General features: G+C 43.7%; 1 protein-coding gene across 4 annotated transcripts in view; it reads right to left on the reverse strand.

The window, feature by feature from the left end:
• The window catches only part of RNF13 (ring finger protein 13), a 123,548-nt gene that overhangs the window by 88,129 nt on the left and 15,127 nt on the right, over positions 1 to 20,292 (reverse strand). For 3 of the 4 annotated variants that reach the window (XM_079100963.1, XM_079100961.1, XM_079100962.1), the window contains 2 exons: positions 7,389 to 7,514; positions 3,828 to 3,908 (listed from right to left, as the gene is read on the reverse strand). In XM_079100963.1, the coding sequence (XP_078957089.1) occupies positions 3,828 to 3,908; positions 7,389 to 7,502 (195 nt within the window). In that variant the 5' untranslated portion in view covers positions 7,503 to 7,514. Of the gene's footprint in view, positions 1 to 3,827; positions 3,909 to 7,388; positions 7,515 to 20,292 lie in introns of those variants that run through there. The other variant, XM_079100964.1, reaches the window with a different exon arrangement.

The raw sequence follows: 20,292 nt of genomic DNA on the forward strand, positions 1-20,292 counted from the left end.
TGCAAGGTCTAATAAAGTTATCTGGAAAAGGTATTTTTTTATATAGGAAATTAAAATATAAAACTGAAAACAGCCTTTCCCTTAATAAAAACATAAAATCTTTCTTTTAAATAAAGGTCTATAACACTGGCATGCCATATTTTAATCCATGCAAAGATTCACATTTTTGCCCTGAAGCTCAAATAAGCTAAAATGTCCTTCACATTCTGATTCTCTTGCACTTAAATAGTGTCATTTTTTAAATACAGGGTGGAAAAAAGAGAAAATACAGGGGAAGAAAGAACAGGCCTCTGAATATTATTAGCTTAATGTTGAAACATATATGAATAGACTGCAAATGTAGAAATTCAACTGATATGAGCTATATGGCAACTGCTTATGTCTTATAAACTGTTCTGATGGAATCCAGTGATATAAAAACCCACAGAACATGGGATTTTAAGGACAACAGTAACTACCCACCTAAACGCTCTGGAAAAGTTTAAAAGGTACTCCTCAGCTACGTCTCTTAATAACCACACTGTATTTTTAAATCAACTTGGCTGTGTTTTTAACACATTGTTTGATTGATTTTCAGACTTTACACCACAGTGAGCCACCCCAGTTCGTGATCAAGTGCTCCTTGTAAACCATGAACAGATTGGCCTTTTTCATCCTGACTCTGAGCAATGGCATAGATCATCACACAGTCACAGACACTATCCATAATATCCATAAGAATTCAATAATTTATTTGAACATTCTCTCTTTGCTGTTATCATATTTCATGTCTGGGTTTACCCTACAATGTCACAGTGCAAAAAATCAGGCAGATGCTTAACACTCTTTTTTTTGTTGTTGTTGGTACTGGGGATTGAACTCAGGTGCACTCAACTACCGAGCCACATCCTCAGCCCTATTTTGTATTTTATTTAGACAGGCACTGAGTTGCTTAGTGCCTCACTGTTGCTGAGGCTGGCTTTGAACTCCCAATCCTCCAGCCTTAGCCTCCTGAGCAGTTGGGATTAAAGGCATACGCCATGTACCCATCAATACTCTTTTTTTCTTAGGCAGTAAATAAACAAATTTGTCAAAATATTTCTGAAATGCAAACTGAATTTACAGTGACAAAGTAATAAGAGAAGTACCAAGACTATGGCTATCAAGAATTAATGAAACTCTTTTAAAACAAGTTCACTCAGCAGAAAAGCTTTTCAGGGAGAAGGGACAGTCTGAAAGAAAGGCTGCCCACTCACCTCGTCAGTAATGAGAGAAATGGAAATTGAGACAAGATTGGCAAAAGTCAAGAGACTGATAATACCAGAGTTGGCGAGAGTACAGAGACAGGCGCTCACACGCTGCTAACTGCAATACATTATATAACCGTTGGAAAAGTAGTTTGATAGTATCTATGAAAACTCAGATGTGTATGACTGTTCTTTCAGACCTGTATCCTAGAGAAATAACTGGACTTTAGATAACAGGAAATGTTACTGGGAAAAGACTAATAAACCACAACCATAAGACAGAACACCATGCAATGCAGAACAGGAACATGCTGGATTTGCAGGGGCTGCTGTGGCAAGCTAAGAGGCAGGGAGGGGTCAAGTCACAGAGTGGCTACTGTGATAAACACCTGCCATTTGTGATGCCCCAAATATTCTGAACCCTCTCTGTACACTATGATTCTCACCTTCCCTAAGTTGTCTAAAACAACAAAAATAAATAAAACAACAACATCAACAAAACACGTATTTCCCAGCATCCCTCAAAGGTAGGTATCTCACCGAAGCATGTGGCTAATAATTACATGACCGAGAGTCGTCAATTAGAAAACCCAGGTGCTGCACTTGGAAGTGACCATGTGAGCCCACAGTCAGGCGCAGGGTTCTTTGGCTAGTTGGTGGCAGCAGAGGCATCATACCTGGTGTAAGACCTTAGAAGCTTTCTGATCAGACAAGAGCTCGGGGAGCGAGAGGCCAATGGCGGCACCGAGCCTCTGAAGACAGGTCTGTCGGCTGCTTCCCTGAAAGCAGCGGGAACCTGCTTTCCCGGCTGATTCTCCAACACCATTGCCCTTCATAAATCCCTGTCTGGACCAAACTGGCTAAAATGGATTCCATTATGAGAATTAAAAAAGCTTTAGTATACACAAAGGGTGACCATTTTTTATCTTCATATGTTCAAAAGTCTATGAACGAATTTTAACTAAAAAGTACCACAGGTTCAGAAAAGGTCTGGAGGTCTGTGAGTCACCGACAGTTTCCACTGCCAAGCGGAAGTGCAACTGGTGCACACAGGTGAGGAAAGCATACAAGATGGATTCGCCATCTTCTTTTGTACACTTTTCTGTTTAAACATCTTTACAATGAAAATCATCATATAATGTTGGGAATCTTTTCTTAATTTAAAAATCTTTAAAAAAAAAACCAAGACCCTAGAAGTCAATATGGCCCTCCCAGAACAGCCTGCCATCCTAACTGAGAATAATAGGCTGTCAGCACTTCAGTAAGGAAGTTCAAAAACTTAGAACACACTGAAATCACTCTGTGGGACATATCTACACGATTTCATGTATCCTAACTAACATCATATAAAAACCCCATATAATCTTGGAGTGGGAAACACTTCCTAATTATGATCCCAGAGGGAGAAAGAAAATACACTAGTTTTTACTACATAAACAAAACTTCTGAAAACTTAAGCAAAATTAAAAGGACAAACTGGGGAAAACAATAATTATAATTCTTACAAATTAATGGGAAAGAGAAGAACACCTTAATTTTAAAAGGGATGAAAGAGCATTTCTTGGTCAACTCTCCCTGTCTCTCCCCCTACCCTCTCACCCCACCCCTCGTGTGTGTCCCCACTCCCCCAACCAAACGCACGGGCCCACAACTAAAAAAACACTAAGATGTTCAATCTCATTAGATATCTTTTAGCAAATTAGCAAAAATTTTATGAGATTAGCACTGAAGAGGATGTTAGGAAAAAGACAGTGACCACGCTAGGAACAGGATTGTAAATTGTTCCAAGCTTTTGAGAGATAAACCTAAAAATACACAAGAAAACTGTAGACATGCATGCCATAAACAAGGCAATTCTACATTTCAAAAACGTTCACTATCGTAGTAAGTGGAGGAACACACAGGATGAACACACTCACTGTTAGTGACAATAACAACTGGACAACCCAAATATCCACCACAAAAATCACACAAACCAAAGTCCAAATCCACTGTATTCAATGATAAAACAATTTTAAGTCAACAACAACAACAATAATAATAATAATGGATAATATAATAGAAATATAATACCCTTATTTATCAGAATGAAAAAAAAAATGATCCAGGCATACAAATTACAGGAAGGCAGGTAATGAAGCAGCAAGTTTCTGGTGCTGCTGGATAAGACTGCACATGCAAGCGTCACCATGAACACACGCACACGCATACACGTCTGCACGCTCATCGACACGGCAGACACCCAGAAGCAGGTCCGAGATCCTCTGTACCGAGTGGCGACAGTGCAGTCCCGAGGCTACGCTCCCAGGAGACCACACCGTCTCCTCGTGCCTTTCCTGGCGTGCCTGCACTGGTGCTGGATCCGGTCGCCTGCACACCTTGGGATAGCCTTTACTCCCAGAGACCACACCGTCTCCTCGTGCCTTTCTTGGCGTGCCTGCACTGGTGCTCGATCCCGGCCTCCTGCACACCTTGGGATAGCCTTTACCCTTTACAAACAACCACTCATGGGTCTTATAATTAATGTTTTGATTCTTTAAAGTACAAGAGAAATCACCTTATTAGATACCTTGTGCCTTTACGACATTACTATTTTCTTACCTTTAAGCCTTCAGCTGGAAGTCTATAACCAAATCTTGCTGGAAGATCATCAAATGTCTGAGATGCATTTTCCAAATTATACTAAACATAAAATTAAAAACAATGAGGTTAAAGCCAATTTATACAACATTAAAAGGTTTATTATATAAAGTGTCACTTCCACAATTCTGATTTACTGTTGCTGCCTATCACAGTAAAATCAAACGTGACAATGTGCATCCACCAAAACACCAAAGAACATATACAACTTAACATACAACTATTCACATTTGATTCTGATTTCACACATTATCATCAAATAGCAACAGTGATTCTGTAACAAAAACTACTGTCTTCTGAGCTTTTCTAGAGAACTCCATGCTAGGGAATTATCTATGAGAAAAGCTCAGAAGACAACAGCTTGTTACAGGACCACTGTTGCTGTTTGATGATAACATGTGAAACGGCTCCATTTTATTTTCCCTGTGTTACAAGGGTCTGATTTAACACAAGGCTCTGGCTATGAAAGATGACTTTTCCCCAGGGAAAGGAGGAAATCATCTTTCCAAGGCCTTGCCAATTCCGACGTAAGCTGAACGTTTTTACCCGGTGCAGGGAACAGAGGAAGCATAGAACGCAATGAAGCACACAGAGAAAAGCTCGAAGTCCTCAGGCTTCTTCAAAACTTGCCCTGCCGTTCAGATATTCAGTACTGTACAATATCTACCAGTACAACAAGTATGACTGATAAATGCAATATCCATCAATCACCCACTGACAAACCTCTGCTTTTAGGAGACAGTAGTAATGATACAATTGTGAGATGAAATACTCATTTAAGGTTTGCTTGATCCTTTTCTATGTTATGCTCAGTGTTATGAAACACTCTTGCTTTGTTCCAAGAAACTTTGTTTCAAATGTGATCCCAGCAGCTCAGGAGGCAGGAGGAACCAAGCTCAAAGTCAGCCTCAGTAACAGCAAACCGCCAAGCAATTCAATGAGACTGACTCTACATAAAATACAAAATAGGGCTGGGGATAAGAATCAGCGGTTGAGTGCCCCGAGTTCAATCCGTGGTACAAAAAAAAAAAAACCACGAGCTGCTCATTTACTATCCATATTTACTATCATCGTCCTCATTTCTCACATTCTCGGTATCTATAGTAGACTGAACATTACTAAATGACGCATCAAACTCTTCTCACAATTACACCATCACTACTGTCTTCTAAAAGCATTATTATTTCATGAGCATCTCTCTCCTTCTCCAATACTGAAAAGTAAAGCACCTCTTGTTTCGTTAGCCTTGTTCAAGGAAAGAACATTTTTTAAAAAACAGTGTGACCCTGTCGCACTCACTGGGTGCCTCTTTGCCGCTCAGAGTGCTGACCTCACTACCATCAAGAAATCGAGACTCCGACAAATGGAACCAAACAGGAGACTGGGTGTGGACCAAAATCCAGTTGTTGGACCCTATGAAACAAAGTAAGATGCAAGGGATACAATTTCTCAGTGAGATCGTGGAGGCAACCCCAAGGCCACTGGGCCTCAAGATAGTCAGTGTCGATCTGGTCATCTCCAAAGTGCACTGGCTCTGCCAAGTCCGAAACTCCATTTTTCTAGATGGAAATCTATACAATCAATAATATCACACTTCTTTGGGGGTCAAAGGAAAGAGAAACAATGAGGTAGGAGACAAAACTGTCATCTAAAAGAAGCAAAGAGCAAATGCTATTAAACTAAAAGAAGATATTAAAAACGATTTTAAAAAATGATAGCACTAATCATCAGGAAAAGGCTATTAATTAGCTCAAATATTTACTGAAGTCCTCTTGTGCAATGAGCAGACACCAGGGACACGAGCTTGGTAGGCCACAGTCTGCCTTCTGGGTACTCAGGGGCTTACACACTAGTCAGCAAGACACTATAGAGGATCTCTGTTGCCTCCCAGAGCGCTCAACTGGCTCACAAGCACACTGACAAATGGGAAACTCCAAAAGACAAAAAGAAAAGGAAAAACCAAGGAACTGGGCAGACAAACAGCACGGTTCAACTGACCCCTCTGCAAAAGCACACCCAGGTCCGGTTCAAATGGAACCAGACTCAATCTGAGGTCCAACTACTAACCTGTGTGCGGCTGCCAACTCGGACTCCAGGGATGCTGTGCTTCGCTGAAGGCCCACCACTCTCCCTGCCAGCTCACTGCTCCGGGCACATGGCGTCCATCCCTCTGCCCCCACTCGACTGCTCCTCTGCCCAGCCAGGGCTCCCCGCTCAGCGGTCCCTGCAGCATGCCCTCAGTGCCAGCAGAGAGCAGGTGCTCACGAGCCCTGTCCCCGCGTGCATAGCTGAGGACAGATGTTTCTCTGTACCTCAGCTTCGTGTCTCTGCGTGAACACACAGAGCTCCAGGGGACTCAGACCTTCTGGGGGAGCCTGAACAAAGAGAGCAACAAAGGAGTGGCCAGCACTAAAGAAAAGGGAATGAAGACCTCGAAGGTCAGAGGGGAGACAGGATGCAAAGGACCTCAGCCCCTGGGCCCAGAAGTCCCCAGCTGTCTCAAAAAGCATTCCAGAACATTCCAAGGCCTACAGGGACCAACCTAGAGGAGAGATTTGAATCACAATGGATTCAGTCCTTAAAGATTCCATTTCCACTCCACCTACTGCAGGCTACATCAGGAGGGGGAGAACAACTAATGGACCAGTTCCTGGTAGAGATGGTGACAGGGACTAGTAAAGCTGTGCTGCCTTCAAAAGCCACACTAGGCAAAGCAGCCTGGCTCCTCCAAGTTCCACAATGATCCTGGAATTTTCCAGAGGTGCTTTTATATACAGAAACACAGCGGAGGACCACACCAAGTTTAAATCAGCATCAATTCTGGTTCTTCTAGTTCTTATCTAATATCATTAAGTAAATGAGCTGCACCAAGAAAGACAATAGATCCTGAGCCAAGACCTGGTGTATGGGCATGAGGCATCTCTCTCTCTCTCTCTCTCTCTCTCTCTCTCACACACACACACACACACACACACAGTTAATTCCTCTTTTCGCACCTTCACAGCAACGAGAAATAGTAAATATAAGTAATTCCCAGTGCAGAAGAGAGTAAGACACAGCTGAGAGAGCGGCCAAGGCCTAAAGAGTAATCTTTTTCTAAATGCTTTTTCAATCATCATCAAAGAAAGGACCACCCTGCTGCTCTTCTGACTCATCAACACTAATCTTAGATGGGAATTTTCTATGAATGTCCTGTAGTGTTTCTTAAAATATCGTTATCTCAATAGATGAGATGAGATCTCAGTCATTAAATATGCTTGGTACCATGGAAAGCAGCAGGATGCCCCCTGACCCAGGAGCACGCAGGGGGTGTGCGCAGCACCCACATGCACATGCGCCTCTGAGCAGCAGCTCCTTCAGGGGCTCATGGTCAACAGCTCGAAGGGAAAGGCGCCCCACCTCCAGGTAACTGTGCTTTGGCGAATGTGCAGGTATATGCCTTCGTGAGATTCTAGCTTCAAGACCTTCTTAAAGTCTTTCTTTAAGCAACATTCAGACATGAGTAAATTCTCCTGTACTTACTGCTAAAATGTCCGCCTCTACTGGCAACAGGTTTAAGAAGGCAAAGAGCTGGACGGTCAAGATGGTGTAGACCTGTGTGGCCGACAGCATGAGCATCCCTATGGAGAGCAGCATCTCGTCAGTCACCTGGAAGACAAGCACACACGACCATCAGAGTTGGAGCCGTCCCGTGAGAACAGGCACTTGCCGTGTTCATTCCCGACGTTCAGAAACATCTAGGCCAGTTACAAACTGTTAACATTAATGTGTAAAACACATTCAAAAAGCATAAGAGTTTACAAAGATCTGGACCCTTAGATAAGCACCCAAAGTCAGGCAATACAAGCACAGGACTCTGTTTTGCTTTAACCACAAAACAAACATCCTCCCACAGTGCTGGATCTACTAACCCCATTTTCAGAAAAAATAAATTTCGATCAAAATAATGGTTTAAAACACAGAAGAGAAATCCTAGCCAGAGCACTCATGTAAGAGAAGGAAAGAAAGGGGATAAAAATAGGGAAAAAAGAAGTCAAATTATCACTGCTTGCAGACAATATAATCCTGTACTTAGAAGATCCATAAAAATTCCACCAAAGACTGCTAAAGCTAATAAACAAAACTGACAGACGTAGGTTACAAAATCGACATACAAAAATCAATAGCTTTCCTATATGCCAACAAGGAATCTGCTGAGGAAGAAATCAGGAAAACAATTTCACTCACAATAAAAAAAAAGAAAAAAGGAAAAAAGGTGGGGGACTAGGAATAAATAACCAAGGAGGTGAAACACCACTACAATGATAACTAAGGAACATTGAAGAAAGAAACTGGAGAAAACACAAGAAGATGGAAAGACTTGCAGCCCCATGTTCATGGATAGGCAGAATTAATATAATCAAAATGTCCATGCTACCAAAAACAATATAGATATTCAATGCAATATCCATCAAAGTACCAATGACATTCTTCACAGTACTAGAAAAAACAGTCCTAAAATTCATTTGGAAGAATAAAAGACCCAGAAGAGTCAAAGCAATTCTAAATAAAAATCAAAGCAGAAAGCATCACAATACCTGACTTCAAATTATACTACAGAGCTTTAATAACAAAACTGTGTGGTAGGGGCATGAAAACAGACACAGACCAGTGGCACGGAGCAGAAGACAGAGGCAAACCCACAGACAGTCATCTGGTCCTCAACAAAGGTGCCCAACACACTGGAGAAGAGACGGCCTTTTAACAAGTGGTGCTGGGAAAACTGCTCATCCACACGTAGAAGAACGGGATTACTCGTAGCTCTCACTCTGCACAGAACTCAAAGTGGATCAAAGACTTCAAAATTAGCCAGAAACTCCGCAACAACTAGAAGAAAATGTAGGTCAGTACCCCAACATACAGGCACAAGTGATGACTTTCTCCATAGGACCCACAAAGCTCAGGAAATAATACCAAGAATTAATGAGTGGATGGCATCAAGTTAAAAAGCTTCTGTGCCGCAAAGGAAACTATTAGGAATGTGGAGAGAGAACCCACAGGGTGGGAGAAAATCTGCACTACCTACTCTTCTGACAGAGAATCAATATCTAGAATATGTAAAACACTCAAACTGACCACCAAATAACCCGATTAGTAAATGGGTAAGTGAATCAGTCAAAAGAAGAAATACAAGTGGCCAAATCACACGTGAAAAAACGATCAACCTCATTAGCAATCAGGGAGATGCCAATCAGAACTGTACTGAGATCTCACCTCACACCAGTCAGAAAGGCCCTCACCAAAAATACAAGGAATAATACATAATAAAAAGTGAAAAAATGACCACAGATGCTGGAGAGGACGTGGAGGAAAAGGAGCAGGTTCACAGGGCAGTGGCTGTGCATCAGCACAGCACTGTGGAAGTCGGCACGGAGGCTCCCACGGGCCTGCGACGGCTCCTCGGTGAATCACCTGGGTGAATCAAGGTCAGCACGCTACAGGACATGCAGACCCAGGTTCAGAGCAGCGCAGCTCCACAGTGAAACTCGGAGCCAGCCAGGTGCCCGTCAACAGAAACACACACAGAGAAGGTGGCACACACCGCGACAGACTTGTCCAGCCATAAAGGAGATGAAACCAGGCCAGGAAAGTGGGCGGATCGGAGACCAGCACGCAGGCAAATGAGCCGGCCTCAGAAGGTCAGGTGTGCTACTGTTCTCCCGCCTGTGGAAACTAGGGAGGAAAAGGGAAAAGAAAGACGGGGGCAGACCTCCCGAGAAATCAAAGGGACCAGAGGGCGAGGCGAGGGTGGGGAGCACTGTGTGCACATAGAGGTGTGCAGCAAAACAACTGTGACGCACCAAAGTAAAGACATGCATGGGGAAGAAGCTCAGGGGAGGACCTTTGTCTTTGCTTTTTTAATTCTGGGGGCTGGGGATGGAGCTCAAAGTTAGAGCATTTGTCTATAATGTGTGAGTCCTGGGTTTGATCCCCAGTACCAAAATAAATAAATAAATTAGAAAACTTTTAAAAAACAACTGATGAAATTTCAGATTTTCTACAATTTTTAGGAATTCTAGTTTCTGGCTCAATGCAAATTTACTTTTTTACTCACTTCTGTATGTTGTACCCACATTAAAGGATACAAAAAAAAAAAAAAAAAATGTGCTCATTATAAAGTACAGGTTGAACATTTCAAATCCAGTATCCAAAACCCTCCAACACTGGAAACCTTCTGAGTGCCATCAGAATACTTCAGATTCTGGGGCTCTTTCGGTTTCTGATTTTCAACTGGTAAAGTCTATGCGAATACCCTGAATTCCAAGGACTCCTGAGTCTGAAACACCCCTGGTCCCAGAGCTGCGGACGGCCCAGCCTGCGGCCCAGCCTGCGAGGGTCTCTGAGGTTTTCCTGCTGACACCCTTCCCCCACACATCCTGGCGACCAACCCGGCCGCCTCCCCGAGCCAGGCCAGGGCCCCAGAAGGTGTGATGGCCCAGGGAGGGTCAGAGTCTCACTGGCCACAATCGATGCACAGACAGCTTCTAATTAAGTGAGAAGAAAACCTGTGAAGGGAGAGGCTTTACCAGGAATTATTTCATTAAACGCCACCAACTCATGACATCACTTCTGGTGACGATGGCTGCTGCCAAGTGCTCTAGCTGTAGCCACAACCAGACAGACGCAGTCTCTGAGGCTTTACCACACCCTGCAAGGGATGCACCTGAGGATGTCTTCAAGCTGTCACCTCACAAGGCCATTAAGATCAGAGATGAAAGACGATGAAACACAGTCAAGTAAGGCTCTGCTCCCATCAGAAAAGCCGCGTGTGGGTGGCGGGGAAGAGCAGGGCCTGGCAGACGGAAGGTGGGGTGCGGCACAGCTTCACACCATGCCAAGGCACGCAGTGGGCAGGCCGTGAGAGTGCGGATCCTACGGCCTGAGCCACGTGCTCACAACACACTCACACTGACGTTAGCCTTGGTAAACACACTCGATAACACTCCACCACGCAGGAGAGGTGCCAGAATGGCTAAGACTCCAGGCTTGGAGATGCCTGTGCCAGACACCCGTGGCTGGCTTCAGATGGCTCCCGCCAACCTCTTTCAACGGCGGGGTTTTGCACGCAATGGGGTCCATACCAGCTCCTGCTCTCCTTCTGGAGTCTGCACTCGGGGTGCCCACCAGGTGGCCCACAGAGGGAACCTCGGCACGTAGATCTGAAGAGCGGCCCTGGCAAACGCCCCCATGTCCCCACACTCAGCTGCAGCAGGACCACCCAGGTCCTACAGACCTTATCCCTCTGCTGACTTGCCAGAGTAGCCATGTGCTAGGCCTTAAGTCCCTGAGGGAAGACTGGACGCGGACAATTTCTGGCCAGAAATCACAGACACACAAATCCTTAAGAATAAGGAATGGCTGCTACTGGCTTTTACATCACCCTGCTGACAGGTGTCCTGGCTGGGAAGCTGAACCTGAGTAGGAAGAGGACTTCCTTCCGGGCCCAGTTTCCAGGCAACTCTGAGGTAAAGAGAGGGAGGCAGAATCCGGAGACACCGCCCTGAAGACAAAGGCACGGGACACATGACCAATCCCCACACTCCCGCCCCCGAGCTCGCCAGGCAGCGCTCCAGGGGCGGGCAGGCGAGGGAGACACAGGCACTGACTTGCCCCAGATGAAGGAGGGAGAGTCGCAGAGCCAGCCTTCACACCAACAGCACCGCCCCAGCACAGACCAGGGCTGGCGTTCACGGAGCGTGGCCCAGCGGCGGTCCAAGGACAGCCTTCCAGCAAGGACCACGGTGCGGCAGGCACAGGTCATCTCTGTCCTCCACCTGTGCGTGCGTGACTGTGAGAGAGAGAGAGAGAGAGAGAGAGAGTGTGTGTGTGTGTGTGTGTGTGTGTGTGTGAGAAAGTGCAAGGGTGTGTGAGTGTGCGTCAGTGTGTGTGTGTGTGTGTGTGTGTGCGCGCACAAGGGTGTGTGATTGTGTGAGTGCGAGTGCAAGGGTGTGAGTGTGAAAGTGTGAGTGCAAGGGTGTGAGAGTGTGTGTGTGAGTGCACATGTGAATAATATGCAGTGTGCACTGGTTATAATTTTTGGCTCACCCCTTTTGAAAAAAATATTCTGGAATTTAGATTTTACAGTCTAGCCACAAAACTAATTCTTGTTCACTGTATGAAATATGGAAAACATAAAGTCACCCAGTCTTCAAATGAGGAATAACTACACTTTGACGTGTGTGTGATTTTCTAGACTTTACTAGTACACTGGAATCTAAGTACACTCAAATCTGTATCTAGCAAAACTGGGAACACACTGAACATGCTCTCTTGCTAACTACATCTTCTTCACCTACTGCATACTTTCCTGATTCATTAACTGTCTTTGAAGAAGTTTTAAATCTTAAACCTTGGACCACAACATCCCCTCAAGAACCACTCCAGACAGCTGTCCACACAACCCTCTGGAGCTTCCATTCCTTGTGAACACCATATTTTTCCTCACTGTATTTCATATATTGGGTTTCTATACATGATGAGTTTATCCAAAATTGTAAATCAAGAATTGGAAATATGTATAATGGCCACATTCCTTATGGATGTTCTATAGTGGGTTGAATGGGGAACACTACTGTTGGATGTTTCATTTAACTATTATAAATTCCATAATAAATATTCTTCTAGTAAATAAGATCAACAAATATATGAAAAAATGTTCAATATCTCTAGCAATTAGAGAAATGCAATTAAAACTTCATTGAGATTCCATCTCACTCCAGTAAGAATGGCAATTATCAAGAATACAAGTAACAATAAATGGCGAGGATGTGGGGGATACACTGCTGGTGGGACTGCAAATTGGTGCAACCATTATGGAAAGCAGTACGGAGATTCCTCAGAAAACTTGGGATGGAGCCACCATTTGACACAGTTATCCCACTCCTCGGTGTACACCCAAAGGACTTAAAATCAGCACACTACAGTGATGCAGCCACATCAATGTTTACAGTAGGTCAATTCACAATAGCTGAACTATGGAACCAACCTAGATGTCCTTCAACAGAGGAATGTGTAAAGAAATTGTGGTACATATGAACAATGGAATATTACTCAGCCATAAAAAAAAGAATTACTTTATGACTTTCTGGTAAATGGATAGAGCTGGAGACTATCATGATAGTGAAATAAGCCAATCCCAAAAAATCAAACGCAGAATGTTTTCTCTGATATGCAGATGCTCATTCAAAATAATGGGGGTGGGCTAGGGAAGAATAGAGTTACTTTGGATTAGACATGGGGAATGAAGGGAGGGGAGAGAGTATGAGGGTAGGAAGAAGAATGAATCAGACATTGTCACCCTATTTACACATATGATTACAGGAACAGTGTGATTCTGTATCCTGCACAACAGAAGAATGAGAAGTTATACTCCATTTATGTATGATGTGTCAATATGCATTTTACTGTCATGTATGACTAAATAGAACAAATAAAAAAGTTTTCTAGTTAAAGAACTTATAGATACACCCTTAGGGTTTTTTTGTTTTGTTTTGTTTTGTTTTGTTTTTTAATTAAAGTCATAGAATTGGCTGGTACTGTAATATGCATTAAGAAATAGGGAATCTAGTTAGGCACAGTAGCACACACCTGTAATCCCATCAACTTGGGAGGCTGAGGCAGGAGGATCACAAGTACAAGGCTAGCCTGGGCAACTTAGTGAGACTATCACAAAAACAGATAAAAAGAACAAAGAACCTTAATATCAGGTAGATGAGAGTCCAGGTACCAGCACTGTTCACACAAAAGTAGTAACAGTATGATTCTGAAGGCAACATGTTCCAATCACACAAACCGCTTCCTCTCTAAATGGAGACTCGTGGACCTAACAGACACTCGGTGGAACCCAATCATGTAGGGAAGGGCTCGCCATGACAGAGCATTCAGATGAGCACGCCAGCAGGTGACAAGGAAACGCAGGAGACCCAGAGTCGCAGGCAGCAGGCACAAGGGTCCAAGGGGACGATTCTGGAGCCTGGGCCCACCTGCCAACTCGGCGCGCCTCTCTTGGGGCAGCGCCCACAGAACCTTCTAACCCAGCCCTACCCCACACCTGGCTCTGCTCGGAAGTACTGTGCATTTTCAGGGCTAGAGGACGTGTGCCCAGACTCCTGCACCATCACACACACCGTCACCCTGATTCAGGCTCAGCAGAGGCTCAGAGTCTTGTGCAAGCCAACTGCCAATCAAATCTAGGAGTGGTGCTGGGAAACTTCTCCAGAGAGCTCCCCCACTCTGATAAAACTGGGCTCGCCAGCAGCAGCTGACACCTCCTTCCTGGGGGCTTGCCTTCTTTCCTTTCTCTTCCAATAAACTGCCGTACTTTTGCCAAGTTCTGTGTCTTGGTTGAAATCCTCTCTTGAGAGAACACAACGCAATCCCCAGAAACACAAAGTGGGAGAATATAATTTGGGGAATTTTTGCTTAGTAACTGTGGAACGCTCTGGTGTACATGCAAACAGGCAGTGATAAACACACGAGGCAAATGGAGATATAGGATCATCAAAAAGTAGATGAAAAATGAACGATATGATCTTCACTTCAAGGTAAAAGTGAACACCAAAAAGAAAGCAGAAGATACCTAAATGTAAGAGGCAGAAAGAAAGCTGAAGATAGACAGATATTAATTTCACAAGTCCAGAGAAAAAAGAACATTGAAATAATTACAGGGAGAAGAAGGTAAGTGGCTAACAGAGCAAATGTCAGAAGAGGCACAGGCCTAAGGAGTCCACGCAGCCTGTCCAGGTGGACAGGTATGTGTCCACTCAGCAGTCCCCGTTGCCAACCACCATCTCAGGAGCGTACCTGGGGGCTCTGGGTCTTCTTTCATGTGTCGTCCAGGAGACAAAATATACTCTCCTCTACTTCTGGGGGGAGGGCAGGGGCTGCAAATCCTATGAAATTACACACAGAATTCTGCATAATGTCTGAATACATGCAGATTCTGTGAAAAATGTGCCATGGTGGTTAGCACATTCCCAAAATGGGTACAGGGACTGAACTCAAGGGCACTCGACCACTGAGTCACATCCCCAGTCCTATTGTGTATTTTATTTACAGACAGGGTCTCACTGAGTTGCTCAGCACCTCTCTTTTGCTGAGGCTGGCTTTGAACTTGCAATCCTCCTGCCTCAGCCTCCCAAGCTGCTGAGATGACAGGTGTGTGCCACTGTGCCTGGCTAAAAACCAACTTTTTATTATTGTTGCTTTTTTCTTTTAAATCTTAGCTTAAACCTTTCCTCCAAGAAACCTGAGGAGAAAGTTTAACAAGCTGGAATCTTTGCTTTTTTTTTTTTTTTTTTTTTTTTTTTGCGGTACTGGGGATTGAACCCAGGGCCTTGTGCTTGTGAGGCAAGCACTTTACTAACTGAGCTATCTCCCCAGCCCAAGCTGGAGTCTTTGATTCCTTCTCCTAGCCTTGGCCAGCGGGTTAGGATAAATGCAGATACACACACTTGATCGTGCCAGTCATAATTCCATATACTCCGGTGTGCTTTACCTGGACGAAGGTAAGACTTCTCAGTAAAGATGCATTTGATGTTGGCATGCTATCACCAGGCAACGTTATGTATTGGAAGAATCATTTCCTGATGGGTAAGAAGCATTTAAACAGAAAAGACTGTGAGCTAAGTGTAATAGCTCGCTACAAAGACAAAAGGCTCTCAGCCCTGTGCGGGGAGTTCCCTGAAACTGCAACGGCCTGGAGGAACTGGAAGCTACTCGCAGACTGTGCAGAAGCGGCTCCTTTCAGCACCGCGGAGCGAGCCAGGCTGAGGGGATGCACACCCACAGCCCAGCCCGTGGTCACGCGTCCGCACATCTGGTGGGTGTGAAGGCTCCCTGGGTGGTGGAAGGCTTATCAGCGAGGACGGACTGCAGGTGGCACTGTGCCCAGGTCTGTGTGGTCCTACGGAGCTGGCGTGCCTGTGCCAGGTCAGAGGCCTGTTGCAGCGAGAGACAGTCACTCGGAACCCCAGCCCCCTCTCCTCAGCAGAGTGGGGCACACGTCTTCTCCATTACCACTCTTGCTGCCTCTCCTCTTGAATTGATTTACCTGTCGCAATTTCTGCAACAGAAAAATAGCAGTTTATCTTTCATTGTGACTCTCATATCCCCACAGAACTCATATGACCACCTTGAGGATATTCTTCAGAAACAAACCTGGGACGCTTAGAAAACCTGGCGAAATACTGCTGGTTACAGATGCCAACCCCTTTCTTCCTCCCTCCTCCTCCTGGTCCTTCGCCCTGTCCGGCTCTCCCTCCCCTACCTCTCCCTCTCATGTCACCAAAGACAGGACCCAGCCCTCCGATCATCCCAGATGCCAACAACCAGAAGACAAGTCATGCTTCTTCAAAGGAAGGAAATTCAAAGTAAGGACTACGCAAGAAATCCTCAAGAAATACCAGCAGATTTCTAAAGATTCCCTCATAACCACTATCCTTAATCACATTTAATTTTTGCATATTATTTGACAAAATTACAATTATTTTATAAGTTGTACTGTTATATATAACAGTAGAGTGTGTCTGACATATTATACATACATGGAGGATAACGTGCCATTCTTGTGGTTGGGCATGCCATGGAGTGTCACTGGTCATGTATTCGTGTGAACACAGGAAAGTGATGTCCAATTCACTCACTGCCTTTCCTACTCCCATCCTCCTGCCCTTCCCTTCATTCCCCTTTGTCTAATCAATGAACTTCTATTCTGCCCTCCAACCCCTTTGTTGTGTGTTAGCTTCCGCATATCAGATAGAACATTTGACCTTTGGCTTTTTGGGACTGGCTTATTTCACTATCATGATAGTCTCCAGCTCCATCCATTTACCAGCAAAAGTCATTAAGTAATTCTTTTTTTATGGCTGAGTAATATTCCATTGTGCATATGTACCACATTTTCTTTATCCATTCATCTGTTGAAGGGCACAACAGGGTGGTTCCATAGTTTAGCTATTATGAATTGAGCTGCTATAAACATCAATGTGGCTGTGTCACTGTAGTATGCTGATTTTAAGTACTTTGGGTGTAAACTGAGGAGTGGGATAGCTGGGTCCATTCCAAGTTTTCTGAGGAATCTCCACACTACTTTCCAGAGTGGTTTCACCAATTTGAAGCCCCACTAGCAACATATGAGTGTGCCTTTTCCCCGCATCCTCACCAACACTTATTGTTGCTTGTATTCTTGATAATTGCCATTCTGACTGGAATGAGTTGGAATCTCAGTGTAGTTTTAATTTGCATTTCTCTAATGCTAAAGATGTTGAACATTTTTTCGTATGTTTGTTGACTCCTGTGAAGTACCTGTTCCATTCCTTTGCCCATTTATTGATTGGGTTATTTGGGGTTTTTGGTGTTAAGTTTTTTGAGTTCTTTATATATCCTGGAAATTAACATGCTGAGGTGCAGGTGGCAAAGATTTTCTCCCATTCTGTAGGCTCTCTTCATGTTCTTGATTGTTTTCTTTGCTGTGAAGAAGCTTTTTAGTGTGATTCCATCCCATTTATTAATTCTTGATTTTAGTTCTTGAGTTTCAGAAGTCTTGTTGAGGAAGTCGGTTTCTAAGCCAACATGATGGAGAGTTGAACCTACTTTTACTTCTAGTAGGTGCAGGGTCTCTGGTCTAAAGCCTAGACCCTTGTTCTACTTTGAGTTGGGTTTCATGCAGGGTGAGATAACGGTTAATATATGCATTCCTGGTTTTCCCAGAGCCTTTCTTGGAAGAGGCTGCCTTTTCTCCAGTCCACATTTATGGTGCCCTTGTTTAGTATGAGATGACCATATTTATGTTAGTTTTCCTCTGTGTCTTCTATTCTGTTCCACTGGTCTTCATGTCTACTTTGGTATCAATATCAAGCCATTTTTGTTACAACAGCTCTGTGGTATAGTTTAAGTCCTGGTATTGTGATGCTTCCTGCTTCACTCTTCTTGCTAAGGATTGCTTTGGCTCTTCTGGGCCTCTTATTTTTCCAAATGAATTTCATGATCGCTTTTTCTATTTCTATGAAGAACATCATCAGAATCTCAATAGGAACTGCATTAATCTGTATAGCACCTTTGGTAGAATGACCATTTGACAATGTTAATTCTGCCAATCCAAGAGCATGGGAGATCTTTCCATCTTCTAAGGTCTTTTTAAATTTCTTTCCTCAGTGTTCTGTAGTTTGCACTGTACAGATCTTTCACCTCTTTTGTTAGATTGATTCCCAAGTATTTTTTTGTTGAGGCTATTGTGAATGGGGTAGTTTTCCTATTTTTCTTTCAATGGATTCATCATTGGTGTATACGAATGCAATTGATTGATGGGTGTTAACTTTATACCCCCGCTACTTTGCTGAATTCGTGTATGAGTTCTAAAAGTTTTCTGGTGGAGTTTTTTGAGTCTTCTAAATATAGAATCATGGTGTCACCAAACAGGGATAGTGTGAGTTCTTCTTTTCATATTCCTATCCCTTTAACTTCTTTCTTTTGCCTAATTGCTCTGGCTAGAGTTTCCAGGACGATGTTGAACAGACGTGGTGGAAGAGGGCATTGCTGTCTTGTTCCAGTTTTCAGAGGGAGTGCTTTCAGTTTTTTTCCATTTAGAACGGTGTTGGTCTTGGGTTTATCATACAAAGCTTTTACAATGTTCCTATTATCCCTAGTTTTTCTAGTTTTGAAGTGAATGTATGCTGTATTTTGTTAAATGCTTTTTCTGCTTCTACTGGTATAATCCTATCACCACCATCCTTAATCACATTTTACATATTTTTGGTAGAATCACACTGATTATTAACAGATATTTAATCTGAAATCATCTTTTTGGCCAAAACATTCCTGAATAGGTACCCTGTGAATCAGGAAATAATAAATGGAATGGCATCAAATTAAAAAGCTTCTGCACAGCAAAGGAAACACAGGGCAGAGACAGCCTACAAGATGTAAGAAAACCTTTGCTAGCTACTCTTCCAAGAGAGTATTAATATCCAGAATGTGCAAAGAACCCCGAAAACTCAATCAATAAACGGACAAATGAAATGGACATTTCCCACAGTAGTAGTACAAATGGCCAACAATATGAAAATGAGTGTTCAACATCTTTAGCTGTCAGGGACATCAAATCAAAACTACACCAAATTTCATCTCACTCTAGTGAGAATGACTACTGTCAAGAATACATAAAAAATACTGGTGAGGAGGGAGAAGAACAAAAACTGAGACAATCAGGCCTTCCCATTCATCCCGCCAGTGTGGTGCCTTTCCTGTTACTCTTCTCATTTTGAACCATCCCCTCACGTTCCAGGAATAAGTCCTACTTGGTCATGAGACACCATCCACACAATGTGCTACTGAATTCAGTTTGCTTGTATCTGCATCAACGGTCAGAAGACACTGATCCGCAAGTGTGGGGTTTTTTCCCTACTGTTTTTGTTTGCAGTATCCGTCCAATTTGGTATCCAGGTAATTTGTGCTCTTTGGAATAAGTTAGAAAATATCCTCCCCTCTTCAGTTTTTAGAAAAGTCTGAAAAGGACTGGTACTGTTGAAATACTTGATAGAATTCATGCCTGAAGCTTTCTGAACCTGAACATTTCTTTCTTGAGAAGTTCTGGACTACTGATCCAATCTCCTCACTACAGGTCTGCTCAGATCTTCTATTTCTTCATGATTCAGTCTTGGCAGGCTCTATGTTTCTATGACTTTGTCCCCTCGTTAAGGTGATCCAGGTTCTTGGTATACAACTGCATCATGCCCTTTCAATCCTTAAAGTCAGTAATTATGTCTCCCCTTTCACTTCTGATTTTGGTTAAGTCATATTAAATTTGCCTAAAGCTTCCTCTGTACACTTGTAAGCTTGGTCTAACAATTTCTCTGTTCACAGTGTGAAGCTACCTAACGTGTGCAAACAGACTGTGATCTACGGTGGCAACAAGCAGCTGAGGCTCTGTCAATCACTAGCAGCCAACTATTCAAATCATATTCCAATGAGGCTGAGGCCACTGCGGCAGCCGGCCTTTGTGCAGCACTGTTTTCTGCTGTTGCTTCCTTTCCCTACAGACAGACCTGCTCCTGCAGTGCAGCCTGCACCCCTCTATGATCACAGATGAGCCATTAGACCTGCAAAACTAGCCTGGCCGTGGCTTTGTCTTACAGCCTTACCTCTTTTCTCAATCAATGAAGTTAAAAATTTGTTAACTTTTTGATCTTTTCATGAGAAACCGACTTATGGTCGTGTTGATTTTCTCTTGGCTTCGTTTTCCAGAACCTGGGCACCCTGCCGGGCACATGTGATCATCTGCATGGCTTTGCCGTGCAGGCCACGGTTACTCATCTGATTCCCGTCTGGTAACCGTAAGACTTAAAAATTGCTTTAGTAAAACATTAGTAAGCCTCACGGTAAATCCTAT

The sequence above is a fragment of the Sciurus vulgaris genome, assembly GCF_902686455.1.
Source record: "Sciurus vulgaris genome assembly, chromosome: 10".
In the NCBI taxonomy this organism is placed as follows: domain Eukaryota; kingdom Metazoa; phylum Chordata; class Mammalia; order Rodentia; family Sciuridae; genus Sciurus; species Sciurus vulgaris.